The 25,675-nt window shown below is 39.4% G+C and overlaps 2 protein-coding genes across 2 annotated transcripts in view; one reads left to right on the forward strand and one right to left on the reverse strand.

Annotated features, from left to right (window-relative positions):
• The first annotated feature begins 1,960 nt into the window (after positions 1-1,960).
• ctnna2 (catenin (cadherin-associated protein), alpha 2) overlaps positions 1,961-25,675 on the forward strand; it is a 337,829-nt gene continuing 314,114 nt past the window's right edge. Inside the window, exon 1 of the mRNA XM_082535406.1 lies at positions 1,961-2,408. The gene's annotated coding sequence lies outside the window, so the exon portion shown is untranslated. The remainder of the gene's footprint in view (positions 2,409-25,675) is intronic.
• LOC309707853 (uncharacterized protein) overlaps positions 16,411-25,675 on the reverse strand; it is a 39,183-nt gene continuing 29,918 nt past the window's right edge. The window contains exons 3-4 of the mRNA XM_082535422.1: positions 16,674-16,842; positions 16,411-16,591 (exon numbers count right to left, since the gene is read on the reverse strand). Of these exons, the coding sequence (XP_082391548.1) occupies positions 16,530-16,591; positions 16,674-16,842 (231 nt within the window). The 3' untranslated portion in view covers positions 16,411-16,529. The remainder of the gene's footprint in view (positions 16,592-16,673; positions 16,843-25,675) is intronic.

Below are 25,675 nucleotides of genomic sequence, written 5' to 3' on the forward strand. Positions count from 1 at the left end.
TAGTGGAAAAATCAATAAAAATCAAACAATCCAAATGTGCTGGGGGTGCTGGTTAAGTTCACATGTTGTGCAGACAACCATATGCCCCAAGGCAAATGCCTCCAACCCAGGGCCCTTTGATGGATGACTGCCCTCACACCTTTTCTCCCTGCTTTATTATTTCTTCTTTATCTGCTATCTATTCAAGGAAAAGAAGATCCAAGAAATCAAAACAAAAGTGACTGAAGTGCAGACTTTCAAATTTCATTTAACATTTAACTATGATTCAGAAATTTGACAACCATTTAAGTATTACAGTCATTTTTTATAGAAAGTCTCCCATTTTCAGAGGCTCAAAAGTAATTGTACAAACTATCAAAATTTTAAATACATGTGAAGGTATGCAAATACTTTCAGGTCAAGAGTGATGGTAAATGTATTTGTATAGCGCTTTACTTTGTGCCCCAAAGCGCTTTACACTACATTCAGTCATCCACCCATTCACACACTGATGATGGCAAGCTACATTGTAGCCACAGCTGCCCTGGGGCTCACTGACAGAGGCGAGGACCACCACCAGAAGGCAATGGGTGAAGTGTCTTGCCCAAAGACACAACGACCGGGACTGTCCAAGCAGGGGCTCGAACCAGCAACCTTCCAATTACGAGACGAACTGACAACTCTTGAGCCACGATCACCACAGATAACCAGGGGACTGGGAAAAGAATGCATATAAAAAAGTTCCAGTAAGGCTGAAGGTACATATGACAGTATGTTACAGGGTTTTGGACTGGGTGAGATAAGGTCCGTGTTCCGTATAGAAAAGATTAATAAACCTTTTATTATTAGAATATTCTTAATGTGTAATAATGTGTTAGTCCCCATAGGGAAATTGCTCCTCTGCATTTAACCCATTCACCCAGTGAAGCAGTGGGCAGCCACCAATGCAGCGCCCGGGGAGCAGTGTGTAGGGATGGTGCCTTGCTCAGGGGTACCTCAGGGTAACCATTCAGTGGAGTCGAACCCCCAACCTTCTGATCATGAGGCCACCACTCTATCTACTGAGCTATCCCTACCCCCAGTTGATTTTGTTGATTTTGTTGATTTCTTGATTTAAGTTACAATTTTACTACAATAAACAAAGGACTTCAGTCAATAAATGATATAAATGTGAACAGGAGGAGTGGGAGCCCTTGTAGATTTTTTATTTTCATCTCTTCAGTATTTCTTAGAAAGCAAAGGCACAGCAGTAAAAGTAATGTAAATAATACAATTACTGTTTCAGCTTCAGGGTCCTTCTGCGCATAATGGGTCCTTGTCACACTTTTCCTAACTTCCTGGAAAACGAATTCCTGAAGATTAGCTGTGAAAAAGAAACTGTAGCTGTAGTTAATAGAGGTGAAAAGAAAAAATTAACTTGGTAGCTTGCTAAGAAAAACAAGGAAAGTCTCAACTTTGGCTTTGGTGCATATTGATTTGATGAGGATATTTACATTACTGTAAATGATAAAAGTGTTTGCTTTTTTTGTAAAAGGAAATTGCAAAACCTATTCCTAATAATGTTTTTTTCAACTATTAATAATAAACTAAAACAGGCAAATTCAATCCAGAAAGATCCAGAAAGAACAAAATGTGATTTTGAAACAAAAATAAAGGGAAGTAAATAATTTTTTAAAAAAATCTAGTGAATCATGCAAAACTATTATAACTGCCAGGCACACATTAATTCTTTATGTATCACGCACAGCGCTGGCTCTCAAGCTGGTGTCACACTATCAAAATATCGAGTGTCTATCCTGTCTAAGATAATCAGTCATAACTTTCTGCAAATCACACCTAGTGTTATCCACACAGCTAATTTAGTAGGCTTGTTATTTATTATTATATTATTATATTTATTTCTTCAATTTTGATGATGTCATAAACACAAATACAGTATATTTTTGCTTAATATTACCAACAGCTCCATCCCGCTCTCAGAGTCCCAGATTTCCTACACCCCGTAGAAGCGCTCGCACACAGGAAGCACGCATGCGTCAACGACGGAGACTCTCCTGATTTGACAGCCCTGGAATCTACCACACACACAGTCCACTATGTTGCAAGGCTTTCCGTTAGTAGCGCACCATCATCTGCACCTGCCTACTCCGTTGTTGTGGTTGGAGCGCTGGGAGGGGTCATTATTTCGCAGGGAGCTGTAGGAGGAGGAGGCACTTCCGAGACACCGACAGAAGCGTGTAGCTTTTAGATTCAGCACCACAAGACTGAGGAAAGCGTCCGGATTGAGTCTATTTGCACGTTTTGCTGTGGCTTTACTGAATAGGAGGCCCCCCCACCCCCTTCGTTTTCTGTTTGGGAAATACTCAGTGAGAACAGGCGCCGTGAGTAGTTTGTGGACCTACAAGAGGTGTCATCTCCAACGGTTAAAGGTATGTAGTTAGTTGTCAGCTGAGAGATTTTTGCTGCTAGCACATTGGTAGCATTACACTTGCTGCACTGACTGACCCGCCGTGCTGCTAACATTAGCTTAGGCGAGGTCCGGCTTTTCATTCATCATTGTGCTTTAGCCAGTTTGGCGGGGCACTTGACTACAACCCCTCGTCGAAATACTTTACGCTTCATTATTACCATAGCAGAATCAAGAGACTTTTATATACTGAGCTGGAAATTTCTCGTTAGCTAAAAATCTCAGTGTCGCCCACTCTGCTAACGTTATCTAAACCGCACTCCCGAGAGCTGCTATCCAGTGAACCCAGTGCTGAAAGCCTGTCTGTGGGGCAGAGCCATGCTAGGCTGCTAGGCTAGTATAGTAGCTAAAGCTAAAAGACACCGGGGTACTTTATTGCCAGTAAAATAACGGACCCACACCTGCATTGGAAGCTGCTTAATTATTCAGGGGCTGCTTAGAACACCTCCCGTTTCTTGTTTTACGCTGAGACAGTGAAGCATGCACCCGCCGTGTTGTTAACAGCACTGTTGCATTTCTTAGATAATTTTAATCCTCTTTGTTTAGCCGAGACTGTTACTTTGTTACTTGTGAGCTCATCACTCTTTTTCTGCGGCAGCCGAAGACTTATTATTAGCTCGCAGCTGATTTTGATTCCGTTATTATAACACCGTCTTCGTCCGAGTCGAGGATGTGAAGTGAAGTGGCAAAGTGACGCTACACAGCTTTGCTTTGTCTCAACGCTGCAAGTGCAAACCCTACTTTTAACGCCAAGTCCGTTTCTTTTTAAATGAGGAATAGCTGTTTTAGTAGCCTCTTTATTTAGCCCACCCGAGTTCACTTACGCATAGACTTTTCATGCCCTTAAATCGCCCTATTGTCACATTATGGCACAGTGGAATAAACTAAAGCGCTCTATTCAGCGGAAGCACTCATACATAGGAATAACATACAGTCGAGTGAGGGTTTGGCATATTATACATTTTTGAGTTTCTGGTTATTTATTTATTTATTTATTTATTTGTAAAATTCTAAGTTTGTGTGTGTAGTGTTTGCGTTCATTTATTACTCTGCTTGGTGACCCAGTGTAGTTTGCCTCATTCCTTTCCTGTAACTGGAGATCTGAGATCCCAGAAGCCTCTAGAGTTCACACAGTGTCTCGATTTAGAATCTGAACTTTTGATTGGCAAGGGGGCATGCTGAGCTGACACTGATGGGCTGTGCTGGTCTCTCCCTCCTATGTTTATCTTCACATTTTGTTTGCTAGAAAGGGGAAGCCTGGAACAAATGAGACAGTCGAAGTTCAAATCAAAGAGGAATCTTGTTTAGAGTGTTAATGATTTGGATTTTAAAAGAAGTCTTGAGGAAGAAAAAAAACTATATGTGTGTCCTCCAAAGGCATCAACAGATGTTATGTTTGCCAGCTGTCACAGTGATTACACCTATAGTGATTATTTATATGTTCAGGTAATTCATTAGTTATTTTCAAATACACAAATTAATCATTTAGTTTATACAGTTCCAGAAAACTAGTAAGCAATTTTATGTAAAATGTGCCTACATTTTAATTTAGTTTAACATTTAACAGTATTACACATATTGAGGATAAATTAAATAAGGCAAAATGTGGAAGATGAGGCAGTCTTGCCTGTAAAATAACCTGAATGATAGCGCAAGTATGAAAACTGTTGACAAAACTGTCACATTAGTTTCTGAAGAATAGTTATCAAATAATCAGCTAATGATTTCAGCACTCAATTAGATTCCCGTGCTTCGATTTGATGATCAAAGAGAAGACGTGTAGCTGCACTAATTTTGCTATGTAAAACTATAAGCACTAAATATGTCTTTTACACAATACTGACAAGAGACAGCCAAAGCAAGAGCTGTGATTCCACGCTGCCAAGAATGGACAGACTCTGTTCTGCCCTTTGGGAAATGCTGCATATGTGTGTCACTGTCTAACCATCTGCCTTAGACCTTATCTTTATGCAGGGCTTATTTGTTTAACCTTTGTGATTTATATATATTTAATTGTTGTCATTTTAACCAATGCTAAGTGTGCTTTAGTCAGTAGCATGACATTGTTTATTTACAGGGTTTTTAATCACATTGATCTTTTGGAAAAACCTAAAGGGGAAGCTCAGTTTCTTTGAAGTAGTTTTGTATGAGGTACTTACCCTTAATCACTGTATTACCTATAGCTTATGCTGGCACTCCCTAGTTTGGAGAAGCAGTTTGTAGTATGGGGACAGAAACTATGCAGTGCAGTGCTGTAGATAAGGTATGTCTGCTGTGATTTTGCCAACAGGCATAAGTAAAATGATTAGCTGGAAGTGACGCAATGCTTTTGCTATTGTCTATTGCGAGCTTGGCCCTTTTCAGAAAAGGACAACAAAAAGGTCTGGTTAAAAAAGTTGCTAAATAGACAACAATGAGATCAGCTGGAGCATGGTGATAGATTCCTTGAGTGAGAGGATTGTCAGCACTCAAGCTGAGAGGGTCCATGTTTCCTTATAAACAAAGCAAACAAGAATATCCAAATTATGAAACCTAACATCAATCTAACAAGCAAATATCTGAAGAGTCTGATAATGTCTAATGATTGGCTAAGTGGTCTAGTGCAGTGGTCCCCAACCCCTGGGCCACGGACCAGTAACAGTCCGTGAGTCGTTTGGTACTGGACCACGAGAGTTGAGGCTCGGGTGTGAAATTTATGATTTTAAGGGGTTTTATCGGTTTTTAGCGTTATTTTTCTATAGTTTTTATTGTTAACTCGGTGGCCCTGGGTCTTTTCCCGTGTGTTATGAATAAATCCGATTTTTTTGGTACCGGTACTGGTTTTATTTTGTTGTATTTATCCGCGACACCTTAAAGGCCAGTCAGTGAAAATATTATCAGACATAAACCGGTCCGTGGCGCAAAAAAGGTTGGGGACCGCTGGTCTAGTGGCTTTTAAGAGATTATAGAAGTATATAACGTTCTCTGTTTCCCGATGGAAAGAGCCGTCTGATGGCAGGATAAAGAGGTGAAATAATACAATTAACACTTTAAATGATATCGTTACATTTCTTTTTAGATAGACCTCTTTTTCGTTGGCTTAATTAGAGTTTGTTTGAGTCCACCAGCACGGCCTGCTGGATTTCAAACTAGAGTTGTTGCATGTGAGGAATACATTTGCTGCGGATAAGTACATCATACACCACTGCTTCGAAGAACTCAAACCTTTCAACAACAATTTGAAATCAAAGTCACACAATCACAATCAGAACATTGTCCATTGTTGAGCAAAATTAATTTGAACTAATTGTGAGACAATTAAACTCTTTTCTTATCCAAATAACAAAAATTGTAGTTTTTTCCAGCCACCTTTATGCAATCATGGAAATATTTTGGCTCATTTAGTGTATGTCATTTACAGTATAAAATCCCGTTTCTGTCACTGGGGGATAAGGAAAGGCCATAATTTATGGGTGTGACTGTGCAATCAATCGCAGCCAGGAGTGCATTGTGTTCTCTGTCTCCTGGGAGAGGAAGTGATATTGGCTGACTACCATGGAACCCCCTGTTGTTGTTATACCGAAGCAGAGCTTTGAGGTAGCCATGGTTCCCCGCTAAGTGGAACACGACTGCTTCTCCTCTTAAGCCCTCTTTCACTCCAGCTCTTGCACAAATATTTGATGGTGTTTAAGAGATGAGGGATGAGGCAATAGCAACAACAGCAAACAATCGATTCTTGTAGCACACTTGTCCACAGTGTCGATTTTAACTCTCCTAAAACTAGGGTTTATATTATCCTGCTGTGCCTTCATGTAGAATTGCACTGTCCAGACAGCAGGCATTTTCACTAAGCATTCATTGTCTTCTATTTTCAAGGCATAATACTGTGCTGCTGCGAAACAGTGTTATTGGTCTGTGTGTGTGGGGACAGATAACTCTTTTTCAGCCTACTCAATAGTATATGACATGGGCATATGTTGCATTGGTTAGATTAATCCTTAACTTTTTATAGAACATTATTCCACAATGGACTATAGAGGAAAAAATAGGACTGAGATCTTTATTTTTTCAAGGGGGACAATAAATTAGATGATCCAGCAGTACTTGAAAATATCGTGTCAGCAGCAGTTTGGCACAGCCACAAAGAACAGGGGTATTCTCTTAATTTACTTTTCATGTCTATTATTCTGCAAAAGACCACAACTGCAGCTACAATGCCGGGAAAAAGGGCCGTTTGAGTGAACATTTATAGTATTCCAGCCAAGCTTGATTCTTTACAAGACTGTCATTACCAAAAAAGAGAAAAAAAAGAAAAAGAAAAATCAATAAACTCAATCTCAATTACTGAGGATGGTCTGTGAGTGGGTGTGGTCGAATAACATTTCCTCCCATAAAAAAATGCTCATGAAGTGTTGGAAGCCATCAGGAGACTCAAGAAGCTAATAAAATTTAAATAAATGAAAAGTGCAATGTATGTGCATCTCTTGTGTCATCACGAATTGACTTGTGTGGGAACAATTGTTAAATTTTAATGTTTTGAAACGTGGATCTTAAAACCAGGTTGCAGCTAAATTTTTAACAGCACTTTGGAATTATAGGAATCCTGCCCTTTTCAGCCACTGTAAGCTGCGAACAGATATTCACAGATTTTAAGGTGTGGGATGGCTTCAAAATCAGAGTGTGATAATATTTTAAAAAACAAAACAAAAAACATCCATATAACCATCCATCTATTTTCTTTTGTTTATTCGGTTCTGAGTTGCAGTGGGCCATGAAACTTATTCCAACTGCCAGAGGGTGAGAGGCAGGGTACACCAGGGACATATCACTAGTCCATCACAGGGCTAACACAGAGAGACAGATAACTATTCATGCTCATGTCCACATCAATGGCCAATTTGGCACTGTGCAAAGGGCTTGAGCCACCGCTCATTTCTTTATATTTTGCTTCCAAGGAGCAAAATATAAAGAAATGGTCCTGAGCAATAGTTCTTCAGATATTTTGAAGGTCTTTCATGGTTTTTCTTTGGACATTGGCTGCTTATTCACCCAATGACTATTTTCAGAGGAATGGTTTGTTTGTTTGTTTGTTAAGCCACTCAATACTGATCTATGAAACATTCAAGCGTACAAGAGACACCTAGTTCAAAGGATGAACTAATGTGCTTGAACATAACAGACAACTTTGCAAGAAGACTGTTTTAAATTGTATCTTTAGGCACCTTTTACTAGCACACTGTCACAAAATTATATAATTTATTCGCATTTCTTTAGTTCAAACTACAAAAAACAAAAGATAACAGGTTGACATTTAAGATAATGTTTTTTTGCCATTAAGGTGATTCGAAAGAGAACTTGGCATATCTCAGCAGGGTGTTTAATATCCTTAAGAAATAAAAGGTAAATGGACATGTGGAGGACAAACGAAGAATTGGCAGGCCTTGAAACAATGTACAACAGAGGAAAAAAGTATCTGGAAGAAATAGGAAAATATAGAGAAAGGATCTGACACAGGACCCGAGAAATGAGCTGACCCTTTAGTTGATCTGTTTAATGATCGCTGAAGCCATGTCAGAAATAATCACAGTGGAACGGTGGCTGTCACCACACAAGAAGTTAACATCAGTGGCATCAGGTGCATTAGTCTCTACAGCCATGCATGAAACATAGTGGTCGTGTTTGGAGCTGCATTTCAGTCAGTAGCATTAGAGATATTGTCAAGATTAATTGAATTATGAACATGAATAAGTGCGATTCTAGTTTAATCCATCAAGCAATGGAAAACGTGGAAGACTGCAGACTTTTGCACACTACTTTGCATTGTCCTACACACTGTATTTGCACAGTGGTTTAATAGAGTCTGCAGATAAACGGTGCATACAGCAGCAGTTTTAACAAAAGTGGATAACATTGAAAGCTTCAGTTTATATTATTGACAAGCTATTAGCAAGTTAGATAGACTGTTACATTCCCCCTGTTTTAAAGTCCCATTGCAATACAGTGAGGTAGAAGGTAAAATTAGATTTTGCACTTATTTTAAAATTCCATTCAGCACTCCATTAAAAATCAAAATATAACTTGAGATTTTATCCTCTTAGGCTGAAAGGTATCCAGGCAGCTGTCACTGCTTTCTGCCCGGTTTTTATAGACTCAAACAAATGATGAGGTTTTTTTTTTAATGATTGTAAGAATTTGAAGTAGTAAGACTGACTTATGGGAATTTTACTGGTAAATATTTCATCACTTTAGTGTTTAATGTCAAGTTAATGTCAGGATGTAATGTTCAGGACTTCACAGGGATGCTCCCTTTACACTGTGCTGATCTACTAAACTATGTACTTTGTTGTAGTCATACAGATACTGTGTTTACTGTGGCCAGCTGCCTGTAAGCATATAGCGCTTATAGATTCAGTAGCAGTAACAGCCCCTTGGGCTTTTTGCACAAGAGCTCTTTTTCAAACATGGTTTTAAGTTTCATGTCAAATTGGAGAAAATGAGAGAAACTTTTGGTGGCCATCTGGTAAACCAGGTTTTTCATAAGTATTCTGCTACAGCTAACCCAATTTTTTTAGCTCATTTAACTGATGTGAATTCATTCGGGAAGTCAGCATAAGGATGGGAAATCTGGAATGTTATATATAATATTTCTGCACAACTGGCCACAGAAAGTAGTGAAATCCATCATCTATATTTTTAAATGAGTCACTCTTCCAAAAGCAAACAAAGATGGCAATACTGTATTTTAAAGATGTTTTTTCATTGTATACCTTGTTGTTTAACTGATATCTGAGACATTTATATTCCTTCATTTAGGTAGTCACGCCCACACTCGTGCCAGCAGCTCTGCCACACAAGGTCATTGTAGTTGACTAAAAATAAACTAAAATTATATCTGGAAAAAACCCCAAAACAGTTATCTAGGATCTGCTGGAGCCACTCGTCCAGTTTGGGGGTCGATGCACCGAGTGCTTAGATTACCACTGGGACCACAGTTGCCTTCACCCTACACATCTTCTTGAGCTTTTCTCTCAGTCTTTGGTACTTATCGTGTTCCTTTTTCCCGATGTTGCTGTCATTGGGTATAGCTATATCTATCACTACGGTTGCCTTCGTCTGCTAATATGTCGAGATAGAGAGAGTTGGGTATGTGTGTGTGTGTGTGACTTTGGATATCTACAACACTGTGATCAACTGCTTTCAAAGGTTCTGTGTTTTTATTGTAATACTTGCACTAATTTCCATAAATCTTGTCTCAGACATATGCTCTCCATATAATAAAATGTAATAAAGACTTAAACTAACACTTAAATTAATAAAAACTCAACTGAAATGAGCAAACTCACCTTGGAAAAGCAAAAAGTGGAACAAAATAAAAATAAAAACTAATTAGACTCACAGAACTAACATAACTTTGCTGCCACACAGTATAAACTTACCGTGGATAGTGTGGCAGCAGCTGGGTCTAACACCAAATATAAGTTATGTCAAATGCAAGTTTTGTTTTTATACAATTCACTGATAAACCCAAAATTTTGTAATCGCGCGTTTTGTCAAGGGAACACTTGCATCTGGGGAAAATGCAGTCTGCTTATTTCACAGTGAGCTGCTAGTTAGATAATGGAAATCTTTTGAATCAGCAAAACATAAAGACCAAGGAGCTCCCTTTACAAAATTAAAGCTGTTCTTTGATAACAACTTTAATTAAGAAGTGGAAACAACCTCTAATGAAATTTTAGTCGTATCAGTGGAAAACAGAGTGGACAGTGGACAGAGTTCAGTTCTCCCGAGAGCTGTATATTTTTTCACAGCACAGACGGCACCTTTTCTCATAGAGGTTCTGAACTAGAGTGTTATGCCACGCTGCTGCCAAGTGTCACACTACTGTTGTAATGAGTCTCCCCCAGCCTCCCACAGATGTCACAGTCTCTTGGAAGCAGTTATTGATTCTGACAAAATTGAATTGTTAATAGCATTTTTCTTTTTGTCTGCTGGTGGCCCTATCGGTTTGAGCGTATAAAATAACAACAAAGCCTAAGTTATTTTCCAGAATTTGTCCAGGTGATTTGGATCTCTCTTTCACCTTCAGAGGAGTGCTTGAAAGAGTAAAAATGAAATGCATTCATGCAGATAATTCATGTGAGATGTTTTTATCGATTGCATCTGTTATGATATTGTTTTGGCATAATGTTGTATTTCAAAAAACAGAAAATTTTATGTCTATTCTTTGAAAAGATATTTGATAGTGACATGTGGAAATTGCCCAAAATTGTGATAACTTTTTCATCTGTTCAGAGATTAATGAACAACTAACAAGCACGTTAGTTTCAGTAGGACTCAACAGCAGGGAGGTATCGCTGTAGGAATCCGCTGTGTTTTGCAGATGTAGCATGTGCATCAATGAATGAGCACTAACAATGTTGTTTGGTGAACTGTATGTAATTTCAGAAATTCAGGGTCATCCTTACTTGCACATTTGTCATTTCTCTAGCCATGCAGTGCCATGTCAACACACTCAGGTTGCTAGAAGGTTCTTTCTCGCCTTCTGCTTTGTCCCTATCCTCTATCATGCGACCTTATTGTTTTGATCATCAATAACGACGCTGTGTGGAAAGTCTTGCTAGAGGGCTTTCAAGTCCCTCATCTTCTCAGTTGTTCTGTGCTTCTGGGGCCTCTCTTCTCTCTCTCTGATTCTTCTTACACCCCCACCTCAGGCTACATCTGGGACCAACATGGGCCCCAAGTATTTGCTAGCTCCTCCCCCACAGTGTGTGTGTGCGCTCTGTCTTGGTGAATTAACTTCTCTATTGTTAGGTGACTGCTTTTCTTCTCTTTTCTTACAGAAAATCTATATGCTGACCAGGAGCAATACATTCATAGCTTAGCCTAGAAGCTTGGAATGAGTGGCTGGGGAAATAATTCTCCCCCCCCTTCAAAAGTTGATTTCAAATGAACCTCAACCTCAGTCAAGATAAGATGGATCTTTTCTATAAATAAACCAAAAACTGGGGTGTTAAAGGCTTAGAATCTGCAGCTGCTTACCGATTTTCACAGAAATGCCCTACAGTGCAGTGGCTGAATGCAGCTTTCAGCGTCTTTCCCAATTTCTCAGAAATTATTCCCATACTTCAGTGTACTGTGCTTCCTGCTGTTCCTTTCTCTCTTGCCTACAGTCGTTCATAGTTACCCAGTATTAACTCACTGCTTTAAAACTTTACAAGAGCTAGTGATCCTGTGTGTGAGTTTTTAAACAAGAGGCTAGCTTTCTTTTACAGTAACTTCAGTGGACAGTTTCAGTTGACTTAGTTTCTATTCCTGTTGATTTAGTGCTGTCTTGGGTGTGGGTTTAGGGTGGTTGTCCTGTTAAAAGATGCATCTTTGGTCCAGTCAGTCAGGTGCTTTGAAACACTAAAAAAAATGTTTTCATGAGATTAAGAACATGTACATTCTTTGCTTTGGTCAACTTTAGTAACCTTGGCTAAACAACTTGTTTCTGGACATTGATCACGTTCGCCATTTTTCTCTGGTTTAAAATAAAACAAAAATGAAGCCAGTTTCTGTTGAGGTCTGTAAGAAAACGTTTACCCTCTTCACATGCTGTAATGAACTAAGTAGGCACTTTTTTAGTTAGTTGATCCTCCTAATTGCTTGTCTAATTGAACACAACATGATTCATTATGTAAGCTATAGTATGGTCCCTGGCCTAAGGAGCCCAGTCACAGCCATATGTCATGTTCCAGAATTTCCATCAATGTATTGCAAGACTGGTGGTCTGGATTGACCTCCAACCGGTTCTTTGGACTAAGGATTCTTTAAAAAAAATCTTTTGTAGACAAAAGTTACCCTATTTCAGTTACCTTACAGTTTCAGTTACCAATTTTTACTGGAGCCAATCCCAGCTGTTTTAGGGTGAGAGGTAGTGTACACCCAGTCTGTTACAGGGCTAACACAGAGACACTCACATTCATACCCGCATTCACACCTCACAAAATGTTTTAAAAGCATTTTAAAAAAATAAAAATTCAAAGAAGAGTACTCAACCATGAAAGATTTCAACGTATTACTGTTCAGCAAGATGGGGGCTTGAGGCTTTAAGACTAAGTTAAAGTTTAAGTTATGTAGCAGGGGACATGTACATTATGTGCATCATGAGAAGCCCACTTATATGTCTTTCAAGCTGACCTGATAATGACCATTATGTTGTTTTGCTACAACGTACAGGGCTATGGTAATAATATTAAATATTAGATGGCCATGGAAAACCTGACCCATGACCTGCACACATACATGTTCAGCATCCATGAAGAACATTTATTACTTTCATTGTCCTGTTTGCTCTTTCCTCCCATCACTTTCTCATCTGGCCAATGAGTTTTGCTGTGCTCAAGTTCTACAGTATTTGAAATTAAACACAAATCAGGGAGCATTCCCCAAATAACATTTAAAAAATAAAATAAAAACAGTAATAAAAAACAAACAAACAGTGAAGTGGTTTTAGTTATCCACTAGATGGTTTGATTTTTTTTTTAGAAGTTGCAGATTGCATGCATCTTCATTCTTTTTAACTGTATTCCACTTCCAAAGGCAAACCTCATGTCTGATGTGGGATTATAAATCTTTATTTATATGTGACCTATTTATTCTAAACTGCTGTCATTAGTTAATCCCAGACAGTAAACCATAACTAAACTGTCATGGGCTGCCATACATCTAGTAATAATATCTATGATTTTAAGTATATAGCTCTGTATTTTAGTGTATGTGTATATGTACATATTTAACTTAACTGAAAACTCAATCGCTGGAAACAAGCTAGCCTTTGCCTGCCTTGTCTTATGTTTCATTACCTACAGGCTGGTCTGGTTGCTGCTGTGGTGGTCATTGATTTCATTCAGCTGTCTATCCAGTGAATCTGTAATCTTTCTTGTGTTCTGTACTTGCGTGCAGCATATCCAGTTCTCTTCATACTTGGAAGATCTGGTTGGCATAGCCTATAGATTGCAGCAAATCACTGGAAACAAATATTACTGTTGCCAGCTGCATTCTAGGACTGTGGATCTGAGCCTGTTTGTGCAGCAGACTCACCATAGAAAAGTGACAATGAGAGGAGTGTTAATAATGATAATCCTGACAGTTTTAAATGACGTGACTTCAGCTGACTGAATGTTTAGATATGGTGTGATGAAGGTCTGACAGATTTTAGACATTTGTTCTAATGAAAATTTTTTTTTTTGACATAATTTGGATTAAATGAAAACAGATTAAAAAAAAAAAAAAGCCCATTTGGGGAATGGCAATGGTAAATGGCAAACCACTTTGGATATAAAACATGAATTGTTTTAGTTGAGTTTTCCAATGTTCAAGTTAATTTGGGTGCACTGAATAATGAGAAAAACAAATTCCTGTTTGTTAGGGAAGAGAATAACAAATTGATTAATGAGTAAAAGCCAATTAGTCTAGGATTTGTTTTTTTTGTTTCTTTTAAGTATTGATGGACTTCACCCTGTGTGATGTATTGTTTTAGTTGCAGTAGAAGGGAGAAATGCCAGTAACCCTTTAAAGGAACATTTGAATGATAATTGCACATCCAGTGCCTAGTCATCCTTTTAAGAATTAGGTATTAGTTGAAAGCTACTGAAGTATTCAGCTCTACGAAGTACATAATGCATTCTACAAGGTATACACACTCATTGGTTTTTTTTCTATGATACTCATCTTCTTTTGTGTTTTCATGATAAAAAAACAAAACTTTTACATTCACCAGCTGTCCTGCACCTTATACTAAAGCTTCTTTTCTTTTACTATATTTCTAGGGTTGCCACTCAAACAGATCCTGATGAGTGGGGTAAAATGCGATATACTCAAGATTACAATTTCCCTTTCTACTAACACCGACTATATCCAAAGGACAAAATGTGACTTTTTGGAAAAGTGTTTCATTTGATTGAGGGATCACTTCCAGTCAGTTGGGGGTAGGTTATCAGAAGACGTTGTAACTCAGCTTTTTGTTGCAGACATTATGTATTTAAAAAAGGGTTTTGAGTTCTTTAGAGAACATGACTGCTTTGAGAATTTCACAGTTTGTGCTCTACTTTGATCAGGCTTTTTTGGACACTCTGAAAACACGGCTCTGGAGAACAGCGATATGACAGTTTGAGCCTTGACTTCTGCATTTACAGATTCCCCTGCTGCTCCACGCATCTGTGTGCATGTATTTAACTCTGCTTTGAATCTGGGTCAGTGCAGTGTTGGCATATTAACTTTACATAATGGCAAATGACAGGGATTGTAGTCACAAAGTTGGTGTCAGAGGGTAAAAAAAGAGCTGATGCCCATTTTATGCATTGCAAGCAGTGTTTAAATGTTGTTTTCTACCTTTGAATAATATGCATGTTCTCAGGGAGAAAAATGTGCAATTTATGGTCCTTTATAACCATTCAGATATTTCATTTGAAATGCATTTTAAATGCCTCAGCCTTGTAAGCGCTAATACGTTTTTTGACTCGCCACTAACTTTCTTTGTTGGAGAGTTTAGCAGATGGTCTAGCAGTAAATAAGACTATAATTTTCCTTTTGAGTGTTAAAAGTATTGCAAGCTCAACTTCGAGGACCTTCCTCTTGTAGCATTATTTTTACCCGGCTTCTCGCCCATGCTTAAAATAGAAATTAGTCAGTACTGATAATATTATATATTACTGATATTAAAACTACTGTAAACATACTGAACAAGGGGCTGGGAAATAAATATGCTTTAGCATTTACCGTTTATGCATTTATATATTTTTGTTTTGCATTTTTGTTTGAATATAGTGTTGTAAATGTAAATATTATGAGTAATCCCCACTTGTTTTAGCACTTGAATTTGTCCTAATTTCTCTGCTCCTTAAATGCTTATCATGTATTAACCTCATTTGTTAATACATTCAGTGTAGTGACGTTAATCCATGTTTACACGCACATGAGGCAGGGTGGCATCTTGATTGTGATTCTGCCTTTAAGACCATCACAGGAGAAAATAGTCAAATCACACATAAGGACTGTAGTGAGCTTGAATATTCTTTTTCATCACTTTGAGATGCAATATGTGTAACTCATGAGACTTTAACATAAATGTCTTTTTAATTGTTTCTTTTTATGCACTGCACTTTGCCAGATTTACAGAATCTGTTAAGAGCTGAAGAGGCAATCCAAAAGAACAACTGAAAAAAGAACAGATTGGAAAAGGATCTATTCAATTTAGCAGTTTAAATGTTGCAGTTGTGGTAAGTGGGGAAGTGGTTCAAAGTTAGTTGTAGCTGGCAGTGAGGCTGGGAAATATAGGTTTGGACTGTTAACAGAGTGAGTTGAGGAGGGTGTCTGCTGGAATACAGATGGGAGAGGCAGGCTTGGTAGCTGGTGGAGTGAAGCTTGGCTGGTGTTGGCAAGAAGCAACTACACTACCTAAAGCACAGGAACAAACAAAAGTTTCTAGAAGGTCAAACAGTATTGGAAAAATGTTGCTGAACCTGAATTTAGTTTGTTGCATTTACACCATACTGGTGAACTTAATCCTCTCAGGGAGAGTGGAGTAGGGATAGCTCAGTAGGTAAAGTGGTCGCCCCGTGATCGGAAGGTCGGCGGTTCGAATCCACTTAACGGCTACCCTGAGGTACCCCTGAGCAAGGTACCGTCCCTACACACTGCTCCCCGGGCGCCTGCTTAGTGGGCTGCCCACTGCTTCACTGAGTGAATGGGTCAAATGCAGAGAAAAGCAAGTAATTTCCCCATGGGGATCAATAAAGTATCCATTATTATTATTATTATTATTATTAAATAGTTGGAGCAGATATAGGCCTACACTGCAAGAGCTTGATTTGTGGGTGAATCTTTGGTGTACAGCTGGATTCTAAATTCAAACATATTATCCAATATTAAATAATATTGTCAGGCGCAGTGGCCCGTGGACATGGGATGGACTCAAGTGCAGATTCAAAACCGGAGGCCAGGGGTGAGGTGTAACGAAAAGAGATTTTATTTTACAATGCTCAGAGGCTAACAGAAAGTGCAGACTAGAATCAATGAACATAAACTAGATGTCTGAGGCGAGAGAAAAATACTGTGATGATAACTAGATGGCAGGGATAACTGGGTGCAGGTACTGGGCAGGGGAAACTGTGGCGGGCCAGGGCACTGAAACAGAGGACAGAGCAGTCAGGGGAATCCCACAGAGGGTTGCGAGTGAATCTAAGGATAGTACACTGAGCTGTCTTACAAGCTTGCAGGTGGGGGTTGCGTGGAGGGGGGAGGCAGGAGAGGTCCAGGTGGGTGCTGCATTCAATGCAGGGAGGCAGGCAGGAGAGAATGGCAGCTCCAAAACGGAGAGGGATTACCGGCGGCAGCAAACTGGTATCCAGGAGAGCTTGGTAGGTGGGTTTCAGAGGCTGACGAGAAAAACAGAGATACGGTTAATACACACGATTAGTCACCAAGGAACGGACGTGAGGCCGAGAACTGACTAAAGTTGGCAGATAATCTGGCGAAGACCAGTTGAGTGCGCCGGTCATAAATACTGCTGGTACGATTGCCATCTGGTGAGGAACAACAAAGACTCCACCCAGTGGGGAGGAGCTGATGCTGTGGAAAACCACCCAGACCATGACAAATATATGTAATAACCTGCAGGCAGAATCTAGAGTCATCAGCATAGAGGAACATAACATTCCTTAACACCTTCAAGTTCCAGTGCACATGTTGGTGACAGCGGCCCAAACCGGCCTAATGGTGAAGAGCAGTCATGATAGGCCTACTGGCAGCTCTGAAGATTGTCTGGGTAGAGAGCCGTATGCTGTATTGTCCAGCAAACATGATTACAAATCTGTAGACTGTGTGCTGACAGACTGACGAAATGGTCTTTTTGTGGTGTTTCTCCCTGTGGGTGCCCACTTATTGGCCTGTCTTTGATGTTGCCTCTCATATGGCCTTCATTTTGGAGATGATTTCAAGGCTCATTCCAAATATTGGTGCAACTTGATTTTGCAAAAAGAACAGCTTGAAGTTGCCCTGTGGCACGGGTCCTACCCATATCAGTGAAATCTGGGATGCTTGGAGCAGACTCGAACTGTAGCAGGGTTCTTGCTCACAGGTGCTGCTAATTAAGCACCAGTCAGACACCTGATGAAATTCAAAACAAGAGTCAAAGCAGTACAAGCTGTTTAGCATTGACAGAGTTCTTTATGGGGACAACCCACATACTGAACTCTGCTGCTCAACCCATAAAGTGCATTTTCCATAAAAATCTGGCACCGTTTAAGGGGAAATAAACAGACTTTCCAAAGGTATAAGATTTACTGCCAAGGAGAATTGTAACAAAGAAATGATCAACTAAACTTCCTAACTTCCTTCATTTTTTTTGTGCTAAGTTTATAAGGTTTGAGTTGATCATTAATTGCAAAAGAAAACATATATAGCACTGCCGATGGCTGTCTGTTGTCTAGGTGCTCAATTATGTGTTTCTTCCCCCCCCTTTTTTTTTGTTTTGTTATATAGACAAAAAAATGTGATTTTTGGGCAGTTGAGACCTGTGTACAGGTGAACTGGCAGCAGTGCAGAAATAAAATGCCACAGTTGTAAACATAAACAAACCCAGAAAGGACAAACACGGAAACCAAAGAACACGAAGAAGAAAAATGCAGCAGAAACACTACGAATCAGGGAGATGCACAGCTGGGACCATGACAGAATTGGATTCTATTTGTGGCTATAGCTGACGGGTGCGTGTGGAACTGTTGCTTCTGCCCTTGCTTGCTCTCCCACAGCAGCATGTTGGCTGCTGTACTCCTCTCCTACATCACTCTCTTCATTAGCTACAGCTTTCTCTTCCTGAACCTCTCCTGCTGCTTCAGCTGCTGCTGGTTGGAGGCTGGAAATATTCAAAACAAATGAATTGGATAGATAATTGCATTGCTTAGACTTTTCATATGCTTGGCACTCTGTTTAGCTAATAACTCTCGTCCAGACTGTGTCTGTCTCTCCTTGGGGTGAGTTTTTTTTTTTATAAGTCTGTCAAAATAGTTATCAAAACATTCTGTGAGAGAAAGGATAAACTCTCATAACTCTTACCCAGTCCACTCTTTTCTCAGTCAATTTAGGCAGCTTTGTGTACAGCACTGTACTAGTCAGGACTGCTCTATTGTTAGTTAGCAAGTGTTTCTAGATAAGTTGGCATTTTATTCAGGTTGTTTTTATATCAAACTATTGGTGAAAGCCTCATTCTGCTAGCAACCAAAGGAACCACATGGATATTTTTGGTTGTACACCCTCTTTGTGACCAATTTCACACAACTTCCAGAAACCACTCACTAACCAGTTAGAGAATACACATTTTTCCCTTACAGGTTATCAGGCCATGGCCCACCAGTCTCTAGGCCTGACTGAGGCCACAGTAGCATGATATGAACATATGCTACCCTGCCAGCATCAGCTTGAATCCACTCTGTTTTGGATACATTTACAGTGGGGCAAAAAAGTATTTAGTCAGCCACCGATTGTGCAAGTTCCCCCACTTAAAATGATGACAGAGGTCAGTAATTTGCACCAGAGGTACACTTCAACTGTGAGAGACAGAATGTGAAAAAAAAAATCCATGAATTCACATGGTAGGATTTGTAAAGAATTTATACGTAAATCAGGGTGGAAAATAAGTATTTGGTCACCTCAAACAAGGAAAATCTCTGGCTCTCACAGACCTGTAACGTCTTCTGTAAGAAGCGTTTCTGTCCCCCACTCGTTACCTGTATGAATGGCACCTGTTTGAACTCATCATCTGTATAAAAGACACCTGTCCACAGCCTCAAACAGTCACACTCCAAACTCCGCCATGGCCAAGACCAAAGAGCTTTCGAAGGACACCAGGAAAAGTATTGTAGACCTGCACCAGACTGGGAAGAGTGAATCTACAATAGGCAAGCAGCTTGGTGTGAAAAAATCAACTGTGGGAGCAATCATCAGAAAATGGAAGACATACAAGACCACTGATAATCTCCCTCGATCTGGGGCTCCACGCAAGATCTCATCCCGTGGGGTCAAAATGATCATGAGAACGGTGAGCAAAGATCCCAGAACCACACGGGGGGGACCTGGTGAATGACCTGCAGAGAGCTGGGACCAAAGTAACAAAGGTCACCATCAGTAACACACTACAACGGCAGGGAATCAAATCCCGCAGTGCCAGACGTGTTCCGCTGCTGAAGCCAGTGCATGTCCAGGCCCGTCTGAAGTTTGCCAGAGAGCACATGGATGATACAGCAGAGGATTGGGAGAATGTCATGTGGTCAGATGAAACCAAAGTAGAACTTTTTGGTATAAACTCAACTCGTCGTGTTTGGAGGAAGAAGAATACTGAGTTGCATCCCAAGAACACCATACCTACTGTGAAGCATGGGGGTGGAAACATCATGCTATGGGGCTGTTTTTCTGCCAAGGGGACAGGTCGACTGATCCGTGTTAAGGACAGAATGAATGGGGCCATGTATCGTGAGATTTTGAGCCAAAACCTCCTTCCATCAGTGAGAACTTTGAAGATGAAACGAGGCTGGGTCTTCCAACATGACAATGATCCAAAACACACCGCCCGGGCAACAAAGGAGTGGCTCCGTAAGAAGCATTTGAAAGTCCTGGAGTGGCCTAGCCAGTCTCCAGACCTCAACCCCATAGAAAATCTGTGGCGGGAGTTGAAAGTCCGTGTTGCTCGGCGACAGCCCCAAAACATCACTGCTCTCGAGAAGATCTGCATGGAGGAATGGGCCAAAATACCAGCTACTGTGTGTGCAAACCTGGTAAAGACCTATAGTAAACGTTTGACCTCTGTTATTGCCAACAAAGGTTATGTTACAAAGTATTGAGTTGTATTTTTGTTATTGACCAAATACTTATTTTCCACCCTGATTTACGAATAATTTCTTTACAAATCCTACCATATGGATTCATGGATTTTTTTTTCACATTCTGTCTCTCACAGTTGAAGTGTACCTCTGGTGCAAATTACTGACCTCTGTCATCATTTTAGGTGGGGGAACTTGCACAATCGGTGGCTGACTAAATACTTTTTTGCCCCACTGTATATACAGGTTCATGACCATTTGGGATTGATTTTATTCAGGGATTCAGCTTCCTGTTTTCTTACAGGGGTAAAGCGAACAATAATCCTTTCTTCCATAAATGATCTTGTTTTGATTCAGTCTGCATAGAGACTGTTCACACAAACATACAAAAACAGAGGGTGGGGGAGAAAGAAAGAGGGAGCTGCTGACCAAAATCAATGCCCAGTGTAGAGCTCTTCACTGGGATTAAAAAGTCTTCAAAACAAAAACAAACAAAAAACTCTATATGGTGGCCTGTGATATTGGTACTGTCACCACAAAAACCATAAAATATGTAAAACACTAGCACTGGCATAGAAATATATATCATATAACTAGCAGTGGCGTTTAGCACTGTCACCTAACCGCAAGAAGGTCCTAGGTTCAAATCCCCCAGCTTTGTGTTCTCCTTGTGCCTGTGTGGGTTGTCTCTGGGTATTTCAGCTTCCTCCCACAGTGCAGAGACGTGCATGTTAGGTTAACTGGCAATTCTAAATTGGTTGTAAGTGTGAATGTGATCACCCCGTGACAGCTGGGATATTGCTCAAGCCACCATGACACTGCATTGCATAGTCAAAAGAAAAATGGATGAATGAGTAGCAGGCAAGTGTTTAACAACAAATGAAGAGGATTGTTCAGTGGCATCTAAATTCATAGCAATAATGATGGACATGTGGGACCTCCTAAACTATTAACCAGAGGGGGAGAGGCAGTGTAGAGTCCAAACAGGTCACCAGTCTGTCAGGGTTAAATCATGTGCCTTTTGTCTGTGTCAAGAAATACAACTGGATAAAAATTAAAAATGGACACTTTGATGACCTTTGACAGTGTGATTTCCTGTTTTTGTTTTTTTTAATTGTTTTATTTATTTATTTTTTACAGTTGAATCATTTGTTAGAGTGCACTTGAGTGTGTTTTGAGTATGTGGATTGTAACATTCATGCACCGTGGGGGATAGCGATATTGTTTTTAGACAAAAATGAAAATTCTAGCTTTATATGCATTTAGATAAAGATACTCTATTCAGCATTTGTGTTATCTGGTAGATGACAAAAATGTATGGGCACATTGTTCTGAAGATGTCTTGCCTCTCATCCAAAAATCCTCTTCAGTTCTAAAACAACTGATGATGAGTCCAAGGTATTAAACCCCTAGTGGGGGTTGTCCCCTTGGAGGTAGTCCACTATTAATCCTGTGAGTCATCACATGAGCCAGAAAAAAACCACATGGCCATTACCATCACAGAGGCCAAGGTGTGAATCCTCTGCAAAACACTCCTCCATCATGTGAGCTATTATCACAGCGCTAACATAGCAAGAGTGACAATCATTCAGAGTTACATCCATATGGGCAATTCAGACTCACTAATTAACCTAAACAATCATGTATTTGGACTGTGAAAAGTAAACAGCAGCACCCAGACAAAACCCATTTAGGCGAGAACACAAGATTAAAAAAAGAAAAGAAAAGAAAAAAACCCTAAAAAAAACCCCCAAATACCTATGCAAGTTCACAATGCTTGAGAAAAGAATACTTCATGCAACCTTGGTGTCTATTTTTATATATTTTATATAATAGATACATGAATCTTTCTCTATATATTTGTATAATATTTGAAATTCTGACCTTAATACAGGAAGTAACCACAAACAGTATATCCGACAGATCCTGGGGTTTGCATGTCAGCAATACATTCGATGGTTGTATAATCTTGAGTTGAACTAAGACAACTTCTGTCATTAAGTGGGAAATTAACACAATTAACAATTAATTATCTTATTCCTTATTAGGGAAAATAAATGTTCATGACATTTAGACTTCTTGGATGCCATAATTTTTAAGGCAGGCAGACTTAAACCTAGCACCTTGATTACTAGCTCTGAAATGCTTCTTGTGGCCTTAAAAATCTCTTCACCATCTTCCCCCTGGAGATTTTGGATTTCTACTCAGTGGTAAGTTCACACAAGCTCATACCAAGGGGAAAAAAAGCCTTGCTATCTCCTCGACTTTGTCTTGCTGCAGTCTAAAAGCACCACTTTTCATTTAGTGCTTGATTTCCTCCTTTGACAGAGTGCTCATTTTAGGTTAATGATAGGACCTTCCTGCTTGATCTTTTCGGCAATATGTTCTTCAGGTGTGAGAGGCATATCATTTGATTTGTCATTAATCAAAATGTCACTAATATGTAAATGAATCTTTCTCTGACAAGATTTAATTCAGGAGTCGTTGCAAGGGCTACTGGTGTTTACTGAGTCTGAAAGGACATCTTAATGAACTGTCACAGCCCTTGTCTGCATCTCTCGCTGCTACTTATTGTTAGTGCAGTTAAATTTATATTGGTCTACTTCTAAACAAGATCCTCAGGTCTAGAGATGTGCATAGTCTGTCACAACTAGGCATTCACAATGCAAGAAAGATCTGTGAAGTGTGATAACCGTATTCAATTTCGCGCTGACAGTGTGACTCGGCATGAATAAATACAGAAATGTCTGCTTTACTACAGTACTACACATATCTGTTTTGATAGGTACACTAGCCCAGTTATGTGCAGCAGAACTCAAGCCTGTGCTCACTGAATAAAGACATGGAGCAAATTATTTTGAACACACTTTATTAAAAAAGGTTTTATTTTTGAAATTTGTTTGTCTCACATTTTAAATATTGCTGTGACATTGAAAATGAAATGAACCAGACAAAACTAGATACGAGCATGAAAACGAGCTAAAAGGTCATACCTGATTAATGTTTATCAGCTTTTACCACAAAAACAACACAACAGCCTAACAACTTTAGCAATTTTGTTCATCTTCAGCAATTATTTATTGGTTACTTTGTTACATAGAATTCGTCAACAAAGGATTTGATGAATTGTCTGTTATAGTAGCTTTCTTATTACTATTATTACTATTAACTTTGTTATTATCAGCTTTTTGGGATTTCTTTACCTGGATGTTTGAGCGTGCATTGTTGAACATTGTTATTACTGGGATTTCTTCATTTTGGTTTTGCTCAAATAAAATTGAATTGGCTTTTGCACATCTCTCAGTTTTATGGGGTGCTTTTTTTTGGTAAAATATAAAATAGGATTCCTGTTGCTGGATTAACATTTAACTCAACAATTGCATTATTTTTCAATAGGCTAGCTAATTGCTTTTGGGTTGTTATTTTGCTGGTTAGTGATTGTATAGCTTAGGTCTTTGTGAGATACTGGTCGGAATCTCAGGGAATCGGCAGGGAATTCCTTGACCAGTATAAAGGGTGCTAGACCAAAACCCTTGTTGTCATCTCCTTGCTTGGCAGTAGAGCACCGCAATGGCGACTTGTCTGTAAAAACTCGCCAAGTATTGACCAAATAGTGAAACTAGTGAAAAAATGCAATGCAAACTGGAAACACAGAATGTTCTCTTTCAAAATAAAAAATGGGTCTTAATGCTGAAATCAACATGTTTCAAGAGGTACAACTTTTACTTTGAAAGTTAATGATTTCTTTTTCCAGTTTCATTTTTCACTATTTCACTAGCACTCAGTGAGCACTCGGCCAGTGTTTCCAGTGAAGTCGTCATATTCCACGCGCACAGACAACTACAGCAACAGGCTAGTGACCAGCTAATGGTGTGGTTATTTTTCTTAAAGCACCAAATACTTTTTTTTTGACCCATTACACTTAGTGATAGCCAGCAACTTTCAGCAACTACTCGCCGCCAGTTGGAGAATATCTATATTTTTCCCTAGCAACTGGTGGTTTCCAGAAGGTCAATTAATGGTTTTAGATGTGAGTGGTTCTGGCTTTAGCAATACTTTTTACAGACATCCAGCCACTACTCATTAGCTTGTTGAGTAAAACATTTTTACCAGCAGCCAGTGGTTGCTAGGGGGTCATCGATCAGTCTTTAGGCCTACAACACCTCTCTATCTTCTGGTATCATTAATTTATATTAAGGTTAGGTATTCTGATCACACCAACTTATGAGGTGATTTGAAAAAGGCAGAAATATAAAGATTCAGGCACAACTGAGTGCACAGAAACCCACCTTTTAAACCCAGACAATACCCAGTTCACATCTGGCTGACTGAGGTAATTACTTTACATCCGTTTTCAGTTGTCTCTCTGCCATGTCATCAGCGTTATTTCAAAGAATAGCTGACACAAGCACAACCAGAGGTAATAATATTGTTTAATGGGCAATAAAAACAGACAGTATCAAGAACACCCTACATTAGGTGACAAATGAGCTGACTTGCAGAGAATGGCAGCATGTGGCGAACTTGCTACGGATGCCATTGTTGCCACTCCCGCATTGCTGCCATCTCTGCACACTAATAATAAAACATGTCATTCAAGCTGAGAGAGAGCACTAAATATCTGTCCTGGTGCTCTCTCCCTCTGTGTACATGACCCTCAGCTTCACAGTTGTTGCTCACTTTCACAATTTTCATTCTGGTCGGAACATTTTGGCTAAAATTAGTTAAAAGGGGAGTTTTGAGGAAGCAGAAGTCAAAGTCACAAAAAAATGTTGGTGTTGTTCTGAATGCTTTTTAATAACACATTCGAAGTTGTAGGAGGTTTTACAATTTGTGGTTGACTTTGTTAATGTCTTGGTCGTCTTAGTTCTTGCTTCTGTGTTTTATTTGTGCTAAATTCATTACCATTCCTAGGTTAGATAGACAGAAGAGGCATGGAAGTTGGAAAATCAAAAAGAACAGTCTGAAGCCCCAAGATAATACACTGGAAATCATGTGTGTTTTGCCACTGCTACATAAAAAATTCTATGGTTAATTCAGTGTTTTAGACAATTTATGAGTTCCCGCATATGGCTTTCAAAGTGCATCTGAAATACTGTCAGTCTGCAGTTCATGCTTGTATTTTAATCCATCCGTTTCCGGATATTATTTTTAAGTAGTCTGGATTCGACCAGACCAACACTAAGAATCCTTTAGTTGAAATAGCTCACCATATATGCCTTTAGACTTAAGCGGAAACCACAGTACCTGAAGGAAATACGCTCTAATAAGGAAGAGTATGGAAATTCCACGTGAGCCTGCTGTCACCGCTAAGCATCTGTGCTGCCCATCTGTGTGAGTGTGTGTTTTAATCAGAAGGTGTTTCTAAGCAACATCACAGATGAGCAACACTTAA

The sequence above is a fragment of the Aulonocara stuartgranti genome, assembly GCF_965226115.1.
Source record: "Aulonocara stuartgranti genome assembly, chromosome: 6".
Taxonomy (NCBI): domain Eukaryota; kingdom Metazoa; phylum Chordata; class Actinopteri; order Cichliformes; family Cichlidae; genus Aulonocara; species Aulonocara stuartgranti.